At 50.4% G+C, this 16,351-nt stretch overlaps 1 protein-coding gene across 1 annotated transcript in view; it reads right to left on the bottom strand.

Annotated features, from left to right (window-relative positions):
• Nucleotides 1-16,351, bottom strand: part of NDNF (neuron derived neurotrophic factor) — a 29,799-nt gene continuing 13,448 nt past the window's right edge. The window contains exons 2-4 of the mRNA XM_078613281.1: nt 11,404-11,653; nt 3,242-3,366; nt 1-2,545 (exon numbers count right to left, since the gene is read on the bottom strand). Of these exons, the coding sequence (XP_078469407.1) occupies nt 1,020-2,545; nt 3,242-3,366; nt 11,404-11,636 (1,884 nt within the window). The 5' untranslated portion in view covers nt 11,637-11,653 and the 3' untranslated portion in view covers nt 1-1,019. The remainder of the gene's footprint in view (nt 2,546-3,241; nt 3,367-11,403; nt 11,654-16,351) is intronic.

The raw sequence follows: 16,351 nt of genomic DNA, 5'->3' as shown, positions 1-16,351 counted from the left end.
AATGTTTAGATTAACTTTATTGGGGTCGAACGTAACTATATTTGAACACTGTCGTACAACGTGAATATAACACAATATAACCGATTTTGTAAATATTTACACGTACTGTATATTCCCAAAAAACAAACAAAAAAATATGCAAATATATTTTTAGTACAAGGTTTCATTATAAGCAGTAAGACGCTCAAATACTGTGATTTCAATAACTTACAACATTATTTAGGCAGAAAAAATAATATTCAAGTTTAAAAGCAAAAAAAAACATTATAGTTACATAAGATAGTAAATAATAATATAACTTTCTCACGATTTTACCTAAAGGGGAAAAAGGTTTTAAGAAAGAAAAATATGTCTTCTAATAGTAGAGTCAATATAAACAATTTAAATTAAAGAATAATCCGGACGTAGGGTATCACACGGGCTGCTGTATTTTAGAAACATCGTTGCGAATCTCATTAAACTCACCGCGAAAATGAAAAAGGGCATTTTTACTCATATCGACGCTCGGCTACGTGCTATAATATGGGACGTTATTTTTGAATTAAACATCAAAAGTTATCTAACGTCAGAACCGTATAACGTTCTGTTGAGACGGGATACATTTTAGTCCGTAAAAACGCTGTTGCGTAAAGTACAAATTGCTGCCGTGCGGCTACATGCAAGGATCTCCTGGTTACGCCGCGTGGTTTAGCGAGACATTCTGACGCTCTGCCATGGAGAAGCGGTCCAGGCAGCCACAAGCATCCCCTCTCATTTCTCTTCTCAGCAAACGCGTGTTAGTACACCGACGGATGCAAGCGTTTCCGCGCGAATATTCACACCGCAACACACGTTTGTTGTTGTTGTTTTGATCAGCGGCTCCCTATTTGCGTTCGCTCCCTACGCAATGATCCCCCCGGGAGGTCGGGGGATGCTCCCATTCAAACAACGTCTCATCCAGGGCCGGGCAAGTCTCCTCTGCCGCGCGATCGTCGTGTGACCTCCGCCGCTCCCCGCCGCTCGCGGGACCGGCGTCGCGCTCAGCAGCGTGAGCGCGTCGTCACCATCCTGCTCTGGTAGCGCGCCGCCTCCCCGCCGGGCGCCACGGCGTACACGTCGAGCACGTAGGCCCGGCCGGGCTCCAGGCCGCGGACGGTTTGCGCCAGCACGGCGCGCCGAGGGTCGGCGCTGCTGAACTCCTTGCACAGCACCTTCTCCGACTTCTTGCGGCTCTCGGGCCCGAAGCACGCGCCCAGCGGCGGAGACGCCACGGCGCCGCCGCCGCCGCCTTTCGGAGCCGCGCCCACGGGCCGCTTGTACAGGCAGTACTTCTGGCGCTCGGGCACGCACAGCCAGGCCACCGTCACCGCGTTGCAGGCGCGCAGGCGGTCGAACACCTTGATGCGCGTGTCGTCCGGGAGCTCGGGGAACGGCTGCTTGCCGGGACGGGACGTCGCCGACACTCGCAGGGTCGCGGCCACCAGCGGCGGCGGCGGCTGATGCTGCTGCTGACGCCGCCGCTGCTGCCGCTGGTGCCGCGGGTGCCGCCGCCGGTGGCTCCCGTCGCGCGCGCCCGCGTTACCGCTGACGCGGACGGTGTACGCGGCCTTGGGCCTCCCTCTCACGCGCAGGTGGCGCAGCCCTCCGGCCGGCAGCGACACGCTGGAGAGGAGCTTCCCGTCGCGGCGGATGGCGACGCGCAGCGGGATGGCGTTGGCGGCCTGGCACGTGTGGAACGAGAAGAGCACGTGCTGGTGCGACGACACCGGGCGGAAGCGCAGGTTCTTGCCGGCACCTCCTCCGCCGCCCTCGCGGTCTCCGCCCCTGGGCTTCACGGTGAGCTCCGTCACCTTGCCCTCCTTCAGCTCCGTGACCTTCTCGGCCTGGCCGTCGCTCTTCGTTCGGACAAACGTCCCTATGTAGGAGACGCTCATGTTAGTCCGGGGGTTGACGGCGAAGACGTCGAAGTAGTACTGCGTGTCGGGCTTCAGCTCCGACACCGTGTAGACCGTCTTGTCGTCCAGGCAGGTGAAGAAGACGTCCGATCGACTCGGCCCGTGGCTCACGGCCGGCGGCGGAGGAGCCCTCGGTAGCAAGTCCGTGCTAAACCCCAGGTAGGCAAAGTCGTAGGGGTTGAGGTCTCGGGCCAGCGGCACCGGCGGAACGGGCCCCGATCCCAGCTTGGTCTCAGCGCCGCACAGGCTCTTGACGTTGTGGTCGCGGTTGGCCAGGAGGCAGTAGCGCACCGCCGTGTCCTTCGACAGAGCAGTGGTCCAGCTGGACTTCCAGGAGAGCGTGACGGCGCTGCGTCCCACCCAAGTCACGTCGAGCCGGCTGTCGGCGGGCAGCTGCGGGTAGCTGTCCCCGAGGCCCGGAGACGAGGCGGTGCTGGCGTACACCTTGAAGCTGGTGTCCCTCTCCGGGGAGAACACCTCGAGAATGTAGAGGCCCGAGTTGGCCGAGTGGACGGCGTAGCTCTCCATGCTGTTGCCGCGGTACGAGTGCAGCTCCTCGGAGGCCGGGCGGCGGGTCTCCGGCTGCTGGGCTCGGAACGGCTCAGAGTCGCCTGCGAAGGGAGCGACAGGGAAGAGACGGCGAGAGCCGAGTTGTGATCGTGCCATTTAATAATGCTCACTATTATTACTTACATTTATAAGATGCGATTCATCCAGAGATCTCAGTGCACCATGCATGAAGTTGGGAAATATAAATGCTACAAAGTCCAGAGTCCACCGGTCAAATACGTCAAGTGTGGGCCAGGCGAAACAGCTGAGTCTGTAAAGAAGAGCTAAACATAGCGGGTGACCTCGCCTGTTTAACCACAGGTGGCAGGGCATTTCATAATCTCCGCACAGCGCAAGCAGAGGCTCGGTTACCCCAGGTGCAGAGTCAAGTTCGTGGCACAGGGAGCAGATGTAAATCAGCGGATCGGAGAAGGTCGTGACGGTACGTGCAGGTGCAATATGGTGCGAGGTCATTTAAGGCCTTGAACCATCACTCGGAAATCCTTACCCGAGCCCCACAGCTTATCAATGATAAAGGTGTTGCCTGGGGCCTTACTAATGGGAGCTCTAGAGAAGCCCTCCACACTCGTCAGACACCTCGTAAGAGGCTGGAGTTACCCCAGCTCACGACTTACTGCGATGCACCCATTCATACCACTGCGGCGGCGGCGGTGGTGGTGGTGGTGCTGATGTAAGAATCTTGGTAACCGGCGCGCTGCAAGCGGCATGCCACGTGCAATTGTTTTCGCATGACGCACCTGAGCCTCCACCACTGGCCTCCTCGGGAAGGTCCTCCACTCGGAGCGTCCACTCCAAGGAGGCGTCGCACGGCGTCAGCACCAGCCACAGCGGCGTGTTGTCCTCCTCCACCACCAGATAGAACCTGCCGACGACACCGAACCATGAGGCCCTGCGCCATCTCTAAATCCCACCATCCGTGCGCATTAACCCCTCGTCATTGAAAGCAATGCAAAAACAAAAATAAACACCCATTGTCAACTAATATTGGCCCAAACACCCCGATACTGAAATAGCATTGCCTGCGAATTACTCAATCGGGATTATACGCAGCTACCATCGCCCCCTACCCCTCGCCCCTCTGCCAAATCTTAGCAGAACCCTCCTGACAAAAAACTCTTGAGACTGGGTTAGGCTTTCCTTGTCGGACAAGTGTCATTACGAAAATAATAAAAACAATCGTTTATTATTTCTACCGCACCTCCCATGCAGTGCATCTCTAAGTGCCGGTGGCACGTGTCCCACATAACCTTCCCTGGTACGAAACAACTCTCAGCCACTGCCTTTGTTGTGAGATATAATTAGCGATGGGTTTATTTGTTTTCTTAATTATATTCTAGTCGTGCTTTCAGCGTCATGTGATAAAAGGGAAGAATCCTATCAGATCTCGTGTGTGAGAGAATGGATCGTGGAAGGAGAGCTCACAGAACTACTCTGGAAGATGCCTTCAAGTGACCTCTTAGCCACAGTAGGGGGCAGCACTTTCCCACCCGATCAAAGTGCAATGTTCACCAGATGCGCTCACGCTTCCAGATGCGCTTCTGTGGCCGTCTGGAACGCTGTTCCTTCCGATATTAGGAAGCCACTGGAGCTATGCACCTCCGATTAGCATGGTTGGCTACGTACGGTGCGAAAGAAGTTCAACATATTGTGCATGCATACATCATCAGTCACAATCTATCCTCCCCATCGAGCTTCTCCCATTACTAACTGTCACGGTCACACAATGCAGCTTGCCCGTATGTCTGCTTCACCATTAGCTGACACGATTGCTTCGTCTCGACCATCTTTCCGAGCACGTTCCCTCCTTTTTACTGCCATTCCATCGTTAGTCTCGACCCCCCCCCACCCCGCACCTACGATTAGCACGGTTGGCTACATACGGTGCAAAATAAGTTCAACATACACACATAAATACACAAGCTGGTGAGATGTATATTTGTAGTTCTTGGAGCTAGACGATGAGGGCTTTTTTGTGTGCAATCGTTGGTGACGTGGGCTGAAACCAACCAGCTCACTTCGCTTGAGACACCAACTTGAATCACAGGGCGGCCGAAATTTGGATTCAAATCCAGGACCTCAGCGCTGTTGATCGCTGAGCTATAGCGGCCGCCTCAAACATCTTTCCTTAGAAATATTAGCGGCGGTAAAATAAAAAAATAAATCTCTGTATTACACGTGATGAAAGTCAACGCACACGAACGCAAGCACAAGGGGATTGCTTGTCGACCGATTGCACCACGGCTTAGCCCCCTGCATCTAGAATGTCCAAGTTTACAAATTGATTGTGACATAGGAGGCAGCGAGTCTAGCTGTCGCTCGGCGCTGCTTCAAGTTTAAACAGGCTCTGATGCCGACAATGATTATCGTATCGCATCGTATACTGAACTAATACATCAGGGGTAGTGATCGCTTACAATCTTTGCTCATTGCCCGTTAACATCCCACTGCTGGACACATTTCCTCCTCGCCCCTAATGTCTTCCGCTCTTCACGATCGCTTGCCACCTCCATGCGCAGTGGCGCGCTGCTCCACATCGGCTAATCTTGCCACGCCATCTCATTTTCTGTCTCGCTCTCTTCCCCTGTCTGCCTCTCTTCCTCCTTCCATTTGCCGCCGCTGTTCATGTTGCCCGCCTGACACTTCATGTCCTGGCTCGACGCACTGCCCAACCCCATTTTGGTTTTCAGGGTTTTTTTTTAGTATTCGTCATTTTAGCTGTCTCCCAATGGTGGCAACCGCAGCACGAATTGACGCCAAACCACTGCCACGCGCACTGGGTCTCACGGTGGGCGTAGAAAGGCCAAAAACAAAACGACAGTGAGACTGGAGAAAAATAAACAGCGCGGAATTGACGCGGATATGTTGTGAGGGGTCACGCGAAGACAAAATTGATTCTCACGGCGATGAGTTAAAATGTACGTGAGATTAAAAATAAAATCATACTACTTGCGTAAAGTTGTTACGGTTGTGCTATTCAGCTCTGCGTTGCATTTTCTGTTTGCTCCACGTGTTGTTCGGCACGATGCTAAAAGTTTTGCCCCCGCGTGCTGCGAGAGCTTCTTCACGAACAATTCTGACTTACTGTACTTCCTGAAGAAACCGCCAGCACATGGAGCGGAACGTTGGACATCGTGCCGGACAACACGTGGTGCACCCCGAGAAATGCATCGGAGGGCTCTTAGTCGTTGTCTTCCAGTGCCGCGTTGTTCATCGCCAGAAGCGGTGGGCCCACGCGCGCCTGGCCACGCAGCCTCGCAGCCATTCAGACCCTTTGAATTGGTGGCGGCATTAAAACGCTCACAGTCGTAACGCCCCAAGTATATATATAGATGTGTTTGTGTGTTAACCCCGGCCAGCCGCGGGCTTTTTAACTGCGCGGCCCGTGCAATGGAATGCCCGCCGAGGCGTTGTGCTGCTTTATTGCCTCTGGGGCCGAGGACACACAAGGAAGTGGCTCGGATCGTGTTGCCCCGATCGCTTGTAAAGAGCCGCATGGAACGAACCTCCCCACATACCCCGGGACGTCGCCGGCGACAGCGGTCGGGTTCAAAACATTTTTTTAAACACGGCGCGACCACCCCTGCGAGAAGAAGGGGGCCGCCCGCCCATCCCACCGGGCAGCCAGCGAGGGCACGGCTGCCGCGCTGGTTGCGGGGGTCGAGGGGTCACAGCGCGACGCTCGGAGGGGGGCGGGGGTTGGGGGGGAGATTCTCCAACGGGGCCACGGTGGTAAGCGGGGACCGCGTTACATACAGCGCCGTCCCCGCGCCGTGACGAGCAGCGTGGCAGAAAATAACCCGGGCGCAGCCGCTGCCGCGGTTCAGGGGCAAACGGCGCGGTGGGAAAAAGCGGTGTGCGTCCACGTGCTTAGCGCACTTGCTTAGACAGTGACTGATAGGGTAACGCAAGTGTGATCATCATAATAATAATTGATTGGATAAACGAATGAATTCATAACAATAACAAAACAGCGCCGTTATGGATTTTAGTCTTTGCAAGATGTTGCTGCAAGATATTATCAAAGTCACAATCAAATATATGTCTGTAGAATATGTGACTGGCTTCATGTCCGTCTGTGTCTGTGCGTCAGTATTTGTATCAGATTCTCGAATGTTCGCTGCCATTGATGACTGTTCAGCTATTGTTGGCTTGAGAGAGAAGAGAAAATACCGTGTCAATTTAATATAATTGCACAAAATTGGCCTAAGAAAGTGTTAGAAGCTATTATTTATCTGGAGCATTTCCTGTAACGTCAGACTGTCTTTTTCCCCATTGATGATGGGATTACACTATCATCAAAACGTTGAATTAATTTCATGCTTAGGCATTCACGACCAAATGTAATGAAGCGGAATTAGTTTATTTTGGGTTAGATCGTCGTTCAGCTCAGCTTTTGTTTAACATCCGTGTCGCCCACGGCGCTTGCTTTGACCATACTTCACCAACCTTGGCTAGTGCAGGCTGGTGACGAGGGTGGGTTTGGTTACAATAGTTTGTGACCTCTGATGTTCGTCACGGCCGCAAATCTAGCTCAGGTGGTCGAGTTCATAGTATGCTGCGCGTTCAAATTCTCTAATGTTCGCTGCCACTGATGACTGTTCAGCTATTGTTGGCTTGAATGCGAAGTTTTATTTTAATGGCTTTTCACAAGGGAGACGAGTCCGATCATAGACTCGTAAATGTGTTCACGCACGACAGCAAACGCTACGTAGCATGGTCATAGTAGCTCTCAACAAATTAAGGCGCTATAGTGATTTATCTATCTATTCGTGAAGAAACACGGATGCATGCATTGAATTGTGAGCGGCGAGAATTGAGGATTTCATAATGATACAAATTAGTCGCGAACGTTACGTCTCGGCTCATGGAACTAACGAGATAAGGATTAAAGATACCGAACAAATGAGATGGGCAGTGCTGACAAAACAATGCAATTAAACTACAACAACAACAACAACAAAAAGTACCGATTGTTGAATCCAATCGTGACGGCGAATCGTGACAATCGATTCGTGGGGGGGGCGAGGGGATAGTGAATCATTACCTAAGACAACCCTACAATGGCCTAATTAATTCCACTTTCCATCCAATTATGTTTGCTCCATCAAACAAGGCCTCATCAGCCACATGCCCGAGTGGCCACAGACATCCACTTATCTGTCACTTCTCTCACAGAGGAAGGCGCCTGTTGTGTTCCTGTATGGGCACATTTCTACGGCATGCCGTGTCACTTCTAGAATGGAAATAATAATAATTCTCAGGCCATTCTCAATCCACCGATGGACTTCTGTTTATCTTTTTTTTTACCTTGCCGTAATAATTTCTGTCGTAACACTTTCTGCCTTGTGATTCAACAATATCAGATATACCGTCAAAATTCAAGTTGGTTATTTGCAAGGTCACGTTTGCTGATATGATTCAATCGCCCGTTAAACCGAAGCCACTGCGAGTTTACTGAGCACAATCGCTCGGTTGATCGACGGAGTTGAGACACGAATCACGGTCAATGCGCACAGAGTCGCAGAGCAGAGTTATGTACGTATGTATGTTTGTTGAACTTCTTTCGCACTGTACGTAGCCAACCGCGCTAATCGGAGGTGCGGGGGGCAACAATTGGAGGTGCAGGAGGGACAGAGAAGGAGAAGAAATGGAACCTGAGCAACCTGTGACTGCGAACAGAGGAGAATGAGATTCCCAGCTGTTGACGTTTACGCCATGAAGTAACAAATTGAGGAGGGAGTGATCCATGAAAACTGAGACTTCACGTTTGCTGTTTGCATATTGAGCGGCACCCGATTCTGCAGCCAATTGTTTTGTATTGTATAGAAGTGTAACGAATACCCTCTGTGCTCTTGGCAATGACTTATATCATATAAAATGTAATATCGACATTGACAAAACTATTCTATAACGTCAGTCATTTATATTAAATTTTAATGCTCACGTCGCGTTTTTCTTTTTTAAACGTCCATCATATTTACGTGTCCTTTGATATTATATCCTTTCAGCTCAATGCGTGACAATGCCATTGGGTCAGTGTTCAAAACATGAATGCAATGCCCAACCAGATATTGATCTGGTCAGTCGGCAGTGGAAATCCTCGCCATAAATCAATGTCAATGCCAGAGAAAAGGCATCAATCGCGGTCACCGTTTGTGGCTCGTATTCACGGCTCGCACACAAATGGCCACTGGGCCCCACCAGCCACCACCAGCAGAAGGAGAGAGGGCAGAGGTTGGGAGGCCAAAGATCCATGCACAGGGACAGACGAAGGCAGGGGGGCTTCCACCTAAATTATCTCGGTCTCTCTTGGCGACAGGAGTACACTGCGTGCATTAAGTGGGGGGGGGGGGAGGTGGGGGGAGGATAGAATGCGAGTAAAGTAGAAAAGACAAATGTGTCCTCGTAATAACGTTTGCGGGAATAACGCGCCACGCACATAACGGACGCTTGCCGCGGTGTTGACGGTTAGCAACCCCGGATTTGCGGTGCAGAGGTCAGCGGTTCAACTTCGAGCAATCTCCAAGCGCGGCAGTTGAAACAAGGATGCAAGATTCTTAAACCCCTCCCCAGCCGCCTCTGTCCACCCAGGGGTATGAACGGTTTCGCCACGGTTAATCTACGATTGGCAGGTCACGTCGCAAGCACCCTTACGCGGCTACATCATCAATAACCACTGTCGCACACTGTCACACATTGCCACACGTTGTCACACACAGGGCGAGGCTGCGGGGGAGTGGCAGAGTGACAATGTGGTATTCGGGTGGTTGAGGATAAAGTCTGCGAGGTGACGAGAACGCGCGGGAGTAGGAGGAGGGTGGGCAGGGGTCATTGAGAGCCGGCGGAATGGAACGTTGAAAGGGGGGTGGGAGGAACGGGTCACACGGAGAGTGGAAAGCATGTGGGAGGAGGAGCCGGGGTCAGTTCGTGGGGAATTATGGCGTGAGGAGGTGAGGGAGCTGGCGCGTTACATAAAACATTTTCACAAGTTTTCCTCCCACATGAGCCACCGCACTGCATATCTCGTGATTTATGGGGATGCTGTGCTCTCAAAACACGCAAGCCAACATCTGCGGCGTGTGCAGATCAATTGCAATCCCGCTTCCAAATCTTATTTTCATTCTAGCACGTATTGATGTTGCCTACTTTTATGACTATTATTGTTGTTATTATGATTGCTTACCCAGTAAAACCTCGCTGAATTTCATGACTGTTTTTCAGGAGGGTCCTGCAAAGTTTTCGCAGTATGGTGGCGGGGGGGGCGGGTGACGATAGCTCTGTATGTTCCAATTGAGTCATTCCTGCGGCGCAATTTTCCAAATTCGGAACATTTGGACCGTGATGCTGGCGCACAACGGCCTGCACTTGCGAACGGCGTCACGGGATCACTTAGGTCCACTGTAAAGTAAAAAGGTCGTATTGTCGTGGTTATTGCACCCCGCAGTGTTAACCAGGGTCGGCCGCTGCAGTTGAACCGTGGACATGGTCGCGCTACCGATGGGCCACGTCACGGCCTTCCTAGCTCGAGAAACCTGTGCCCGTTTATTTGTTTAGGAAAATCAATTTATACCGCGAGGGCTTGCTGTGGTGCTCTGAGAACCCCTGGCACGAGTCGCGTAGCTTGGTCGGCTTGCTCACTGGTCATCATGTATCATCATAGGCCTGTGTGTCTCGAGAGACAATTCTTTCGCGCCTTACGAGGTCAGCTGTAGGTTTTGCAGCGCCTAGAATGACTTAGTAGGCCAATCCTTGAGTGCCACAGCAATTGCAAGTGAATGCGGTGGCAGCTCCAGAGGTATTTAATGCTTTTTCTTTACGTCGCTCCCTCTTGGTCATCATGTAAGTATCTTGAACTTCTCTCGCACCGTGCGTAGCCGACCGTGCTAATCGGAGTTGCGGGGGAAGGTCAACAAACTAAACACTAAAATCAGTTCTTAAGAAATTAGTTTAAAATCTAGATCTACAAGTGCATAGCTCCAGTGGCTTCCTAATGTCGGAAGGACCAGCGTTCTGGACGGCCGCAGGAGCGCGTCTCAGAGTGCACGATGAGGTGACCGTCTTTGTTCGATGTCCAGCCAAAAGCGACTGCGAGGATGACCGAAGTGCACGTGATGCTTTATGCTCCTTGGGCCTGGTGCAATTGCATCGTCTGCACACTCAACATCGCCGCCGCTGACTTGAGGCGTTCTCACAGTGCTCAGGGACCCCGTGCATTCTTACTCAGGGCCAGAGCTTCGTTTTAGGCGGTGCAGTCCAAAACGCTGTTCTGTGAGCTAATTTGGCACGCCACATCCATGCATGTGATTTTTATAGACCTGTTCGCAGAAGAACGGAAATAGCTCCATTCGTTTCTCAGTTGTAAAGGTAAAAGAGTTAGAGTTATATCTCTGGAGATGTGTGACAGACCAGTTAGAGTTATTTTTTCAATGCGGTTATCAGTTATAAAAAAACACGTGATGAAAGCAGCCCTACTTGAGACTGTAAATGATTATCAACGCCATTGTTGAGAATATAAATAACACGAATAAATAAGCATACAATGTGTCTCCTTCATATATCCCATCTCTTCACTTCAAAAAATAATATTTAAGTATTTTTCACACAATATGTTGAAACCGGTCCAGAGTTCTGCTTGTCTTGAATCAATGGCTACTGAAATTACGCCCTCCCAGATGGTCGTGTGGCCGATGGCTTGCTTAAGAAATAATTCTACTTTTGTTTTTACTTTTTGCATGGACAGACGAATTATACGCGAAGGAGACGTATCGTCCGCCAATTTGAGTTCGTGACTTACGACTGTTCCCAAACCCCCTCCCTACACACGCGCGCGACGACGAGACGTCGTTTCGCTCGCGGGCCACCGCGGACCGAAGGGTGACGGGCGCAGCGCGACCCTCACCGCTTAGACGTGTCTCTCAGCAGGTAGTCGGTGAGCTCCGCGCCGTCCGGCAGCGCCGTCGCGTGCTCCTCCTGCTCGTCCAGGGCGGGGTGGCCCACGGGCGGCGCCGAGCCGGGCCGGGGCTCGGGCCGAGACGGCAGCTCCTGCGCCGAGCAGCGCGCCGGAGACAGCACGAGCAGCGCCGCCAGCTGCAGCAGCAGCAGCTGCAGCAGCGCACGTGGCACGAGCCGCATCGTTCTCGCCGGGGAATCTGCCGACGCGTGCAACGACAACGACGACGACGATTACACGCGCGTCGTAATAAACTCGAGCTAAAAGCGAAACTCGATTTGAAGCTTTCGTGACTGCAGGAATCCATACTCTTTGGGTCTTTCGGTAAAGTCACGTGGGTAGACAAAATAATGGATGACGATGTTTCGGACGCAACACAAGCGTCCGTCATCAGGCGACGGACGCTTGTGTTGCGGCCGAAACGTCGTGATGGATTATTTTGTCTACCCACGTGACTTTACCGAAAGACCCAAAGAGAATAAAAACTCAACTGTTTTTATTGGCCAGGTGAAGCCCACTGAGCTATGAGCTCTTTTTCAGAGGCGACCTGGCCACATTACAGCGGCTTATATTCGCACCTCCGATTAGCACGGTTGGCTATGTACGGTGCAAAAGAAGTTCAGCATAAATGCATACCATCTTCATATGTGGGAATTTATAGTCGTAAACAAATACTCTAAACACATGCTTCTAAATGTTGAGAGCAACTCCGGAGGACCCGGAGAAAAAAATCTATGCAACCACCATGGGCTGAGAAAATAAACGGACTCCAAATATACAACAGGCATCGTCGGGGTCGGGAGGGAGATTACACCTCTCCACTGGACTTGCAATCCATCAGTTGTGTTTTTCATTGACCGCAAGCAGTTTCCAGAGCTTCACGATAACGATGAGGCTGATTTGGTGGAATCAGTCCCGTCTATGTATGTATGTCTGTTGAACTTCTTTCGTACCGTACGTAGCCAAGCATGCTAATCGCTCACATATACCTAATCGGAGGTCTATGTGAGCTGTGAGAATGTTATTCCGGATGAAGGGGGAGGGAGAGCGTAAACTGGAGGAGGGTGAGAAGGATGAGGAGGAGTTGGATTTGGAGGAGTTACCGTCTAAGAAAGCTGGGAAAAGTTCAGCGACCGTGAAAAGTCGCTGAAGAAGGAGAAACAACCAAATCTTGCGGATTGCAAAACAATGAAAACAATGGAGAGGAATACACGCATTCAAAAAACATGTCTCTTGACTCGTAGATCTTTGGTCTTTGTGATTAAATTTCAGTTCCCACGCTATGGCAATGACATCGCGTTGTAACATTGTTGTTGCATCCGTTCCTGAATCTGTAAGGTTTACAATAACGTGTGCTGACATTGTACAACGTGTAACAGATTATTGAAACTTAAAAAAAAAGACTTGGGGGTGTCTCCTTGAGGTGGTGCCAATCTCAATAGGCGACACTTGGCCAGCAGTTAAAATTCCACAACACCCCCCCCTATCCCCCCCTAGTCTTTCTGTTGTATGACATACACTTCCCATTGTATTACAAACGTACACATCTAATGCTCAGTTGCTGGGCACATATCTCAATGTCAGTATTACTTCAGCATTAAGACACGTCTTCCTCTTGTCACCACATGCAAAGGCAAACAGATATCTGCATTCCGCGTTCTATTTTTATGCAACGCAACATAACTTGGGCTCCATAATAGAGGTTGTTGGGTTAGATCGCGTAAATATATACATGTGTCGTTAAACCCGCCACCACCCGACACAGCCAACTAGTAAGGGTTGTCACGTGAACAGAGCGTGGCCAATTCGTCACTAGTACAGCACTAACCGGTGTGTCGGAGAGCCAAGCCACAACATCTACAATCTGAGTACGACGTTTCGCCAGTAATGATACCTAGCTTCATCAGGCGACAGCCAGATTTGTGGAGAAGGCCTCCTGTTTCGTTCCTTAAATAGAGGCGCAGATGCGGTGACATCATTTGTGTGCTCTTCCTGCGTGAAGTGGAGGGAGGGATTAACGAATGCATATAAATGGCTGGGTATCCATTGCCGTTTGGGTTATTGATATGGTAATCAACTTACATTATGCACACGCATTATGCACGCCCGTTGTTCTTGCACCTCCTGTCGATTGTGTGCACTAAAATAGCCGTACCCACGGCAATCCCTATTGAAGTATGGTGACCTGTATAGGCACGCACTTAAGCGATGTGCTACTTGATGATTCGCTCCCAAGCAGCACTAACTTGGGCTGTTGTCTAAATGCGACCGCGTCCCAAGACGTAGTACAGAAAGAGGAGCACGATCGCGCCCAATCGTTCAAGGTGTTGTGGATCGCGATCCAGCAGACTGGCCACGTGCCGGAGCACGTGCGCATTTTCGTATCAGTTGGTTCCGTGTCGGGTGGAGGAGGGTGTACGACACACATTGTTACTTCTGCGATCTGACCAAATAAAATTAACCGTGAATCGCGATATTGGTCGCGCAACGCCTGCTTGCGTGTTCAGAGAAGAAGTCCATCGTGACCAGAGGGCGGGGTCTTGAGCGTGGACCCAGTGCCGGGTTATCCTAGTAGCTACATATGTAGCTACTTAGCATTTAGCTACTACATATGTAGTAGCTACATATGTAGTAGCTACATATGTAGTAGCTACATATGTAGTAGCTACATATGTAGTAGCTACATATGTAGTAGCTACATATGTAGTAGCTACACATGTAGTAGCTACGGGCCCCGCACTTTCAAGGTCCCCGCGCTAAATGCTTTCAAGCTTTAAATTCCGGTTCAGTGATTTTGCACTTTCTCCATGACTATAGTACTATACTGCCTTTAACTTTTATGAACGACTGGGTGTTTAAGGGTAGCGATTTGTCGTATTATCTGGCTGCATAGAAAATGAAAAAATACAATTACTTTACTATGCAAGTTTAAATTATTGTTTTAATATTTATGTGTTTCTTTTTTTTATTTAGGGCCCCTTTGTATATTATGCTACAGGCCCCGCACTAGTTGAATCCGGCACTGCGTGGACCTGAACAGGGGCAAGGGAGATGACAGCACGGATGACGGTGGGAATGCAGTTCTGGACACTCGGACGCAGCAGGGCGGGGGGTATAAGCGACATTCGTGACATTGAGCCTCACATTTACAGCGATTGCCATTTGCGATAAAGTGCAATTTAATAATGAGAATAATAACCATGGATTGTGCATGGTTGAGAATTGTGATGGGATTCCGATGGAGATGTCATGAGGTGACTTTAAAAGCTCAATTATGTATGCCACTCCACAGGCAGTGCCTACAGCTGTACTTGCACACGATTAAGCAGTCTACAAGGCACCAGTCAGATTTGCGCTCGAATCCTTATTTTAAAATATTAAATCGCAGCGTGAATATTCCTTTCACCACAGACAAAAAAAAAACTTAATCGATCGATTTTTTTTTACAAGGATGTTTTTTTTTCATTCCAAACTCTTGCCGTATGTTTTAACTGCCTTGTTTGGATACATTCACTCGCAAACCATTTTTGACCCATGAGGCGTTCCTCTGCCGTGGCTTTTTTTGGCTACAGAGCTCTATCCTAATGAGAAACCACTGAGTGCAAACGTAGTGACTCCAACCTCCTGGTATTTTTTAATCAATTACATCCCAATCGGTGCTACCGGTAACGTGGCATGAGCTGAAGATATTTAATTTCCACACTTTCACAGCCAGAAGAGCGTCTCATTTCACAAACAGCTCGCGAGATCACACAACTCCAGCATTTACGGAGTCATTTCTATTTTACCGCAGCTTTCTCGTCTTAACACACACAGCATGCCGACGCCACACTGGTGTAATGGTACCCTGGACTTGTGATCCAGAGGTCGCCGGTTCAATTCAAATGCCCCGCTCGAGGAGGCATTGCCACCAGCCAGTGGTATAGCTCGACACATTGCAGGGCTGCACCTTTACATTTCCATCAAAGACAAAGATCCCCCGTATAGCCTGTTCAGACTGTTGGGGCAAGTGCTGTTTGCCAGTAGCACCTATGAAGGCCGGCACGGCACACGAGCGGGTGGATAGCCAGCACCACGCCCGATCGCCTTTGTGGCGTCGTTTACACACTGCGCCAGGTATTCATTTGAGGTTCAGTCGACCTAGGGGAGGCCCGGGACCGGTACAGATAATTGCCACTGGTGGTGGCCATGAGTGGGAATCGAACTCGGGTCGCAGGGTTCGCAGCGCAGCGCGCTAACCGCTACACTACTTACACGCCCTTTGCATCTGACACCAGATGACACTCCTTCACGCTATATTAACAGCGGAGCAAGGCATGCCAATGAAGCTGCGAATCCTGGTTTCATCGCACGTGTCGGAGTCCAACTTTGGCGTATCAAGGTCAACTGGCTCGGTGCTCTCACACGAGCATCAGTTCCCGGAGCCGGCTGGCCACCTCTCATGGCTTGCACGTACAAATAGAAGCCCGTTAAACAATAAACGGACGCAATAAAAATATGGGATCTGCAGAAAATGTGGACTCTACCGTTAACTGGTAAACAAGGCGTACGCTGATGAAGCCCACCACATCATACCACGTGTGCAGTGTACATCTCACAATATATTAAAATACACAAATAATGTCAATAATAGCAGAAATGTGCAAAGGCAGCATCTGCCACGACAGAGCCTCTGTATGGGTACTCCCAACATCTTCCGCTACGGCTAGTCAGCATGGAAGAGGAGGCATAACGACGCGACTCTAAGGTGGTCTTCTAGAGTTTCTTCTCGTGAAGGCCCTGTACGTCAGCGGTGCTATCAGCAGGAAATTGCAGGGCTGCACCTTTATCTCTAACCTTCTGTGGATGCAGTGGTCAGTACAGGTACAATGATTCACTTAAAACCATGAAAACGTTG

This window comes from Lampetra planeri, chromosome 41 (genome assembly GCF_965212315.1).
Source record: "Lampetra planeri chromosome 41, kcLamPlan1.2.h2, whole genome shotgun sequence".
Taxonomy (NCBI): domain Eukaryota; kingdom Metazoa; phylum Chordata; class Hyperoartia; order Petromyzontiformes; family Petromyzontidae; genus Lampetra; species Lampetra planeri.
This window is presented reverse-complemented; position numbering and strand designations above follow the sequence as displayed.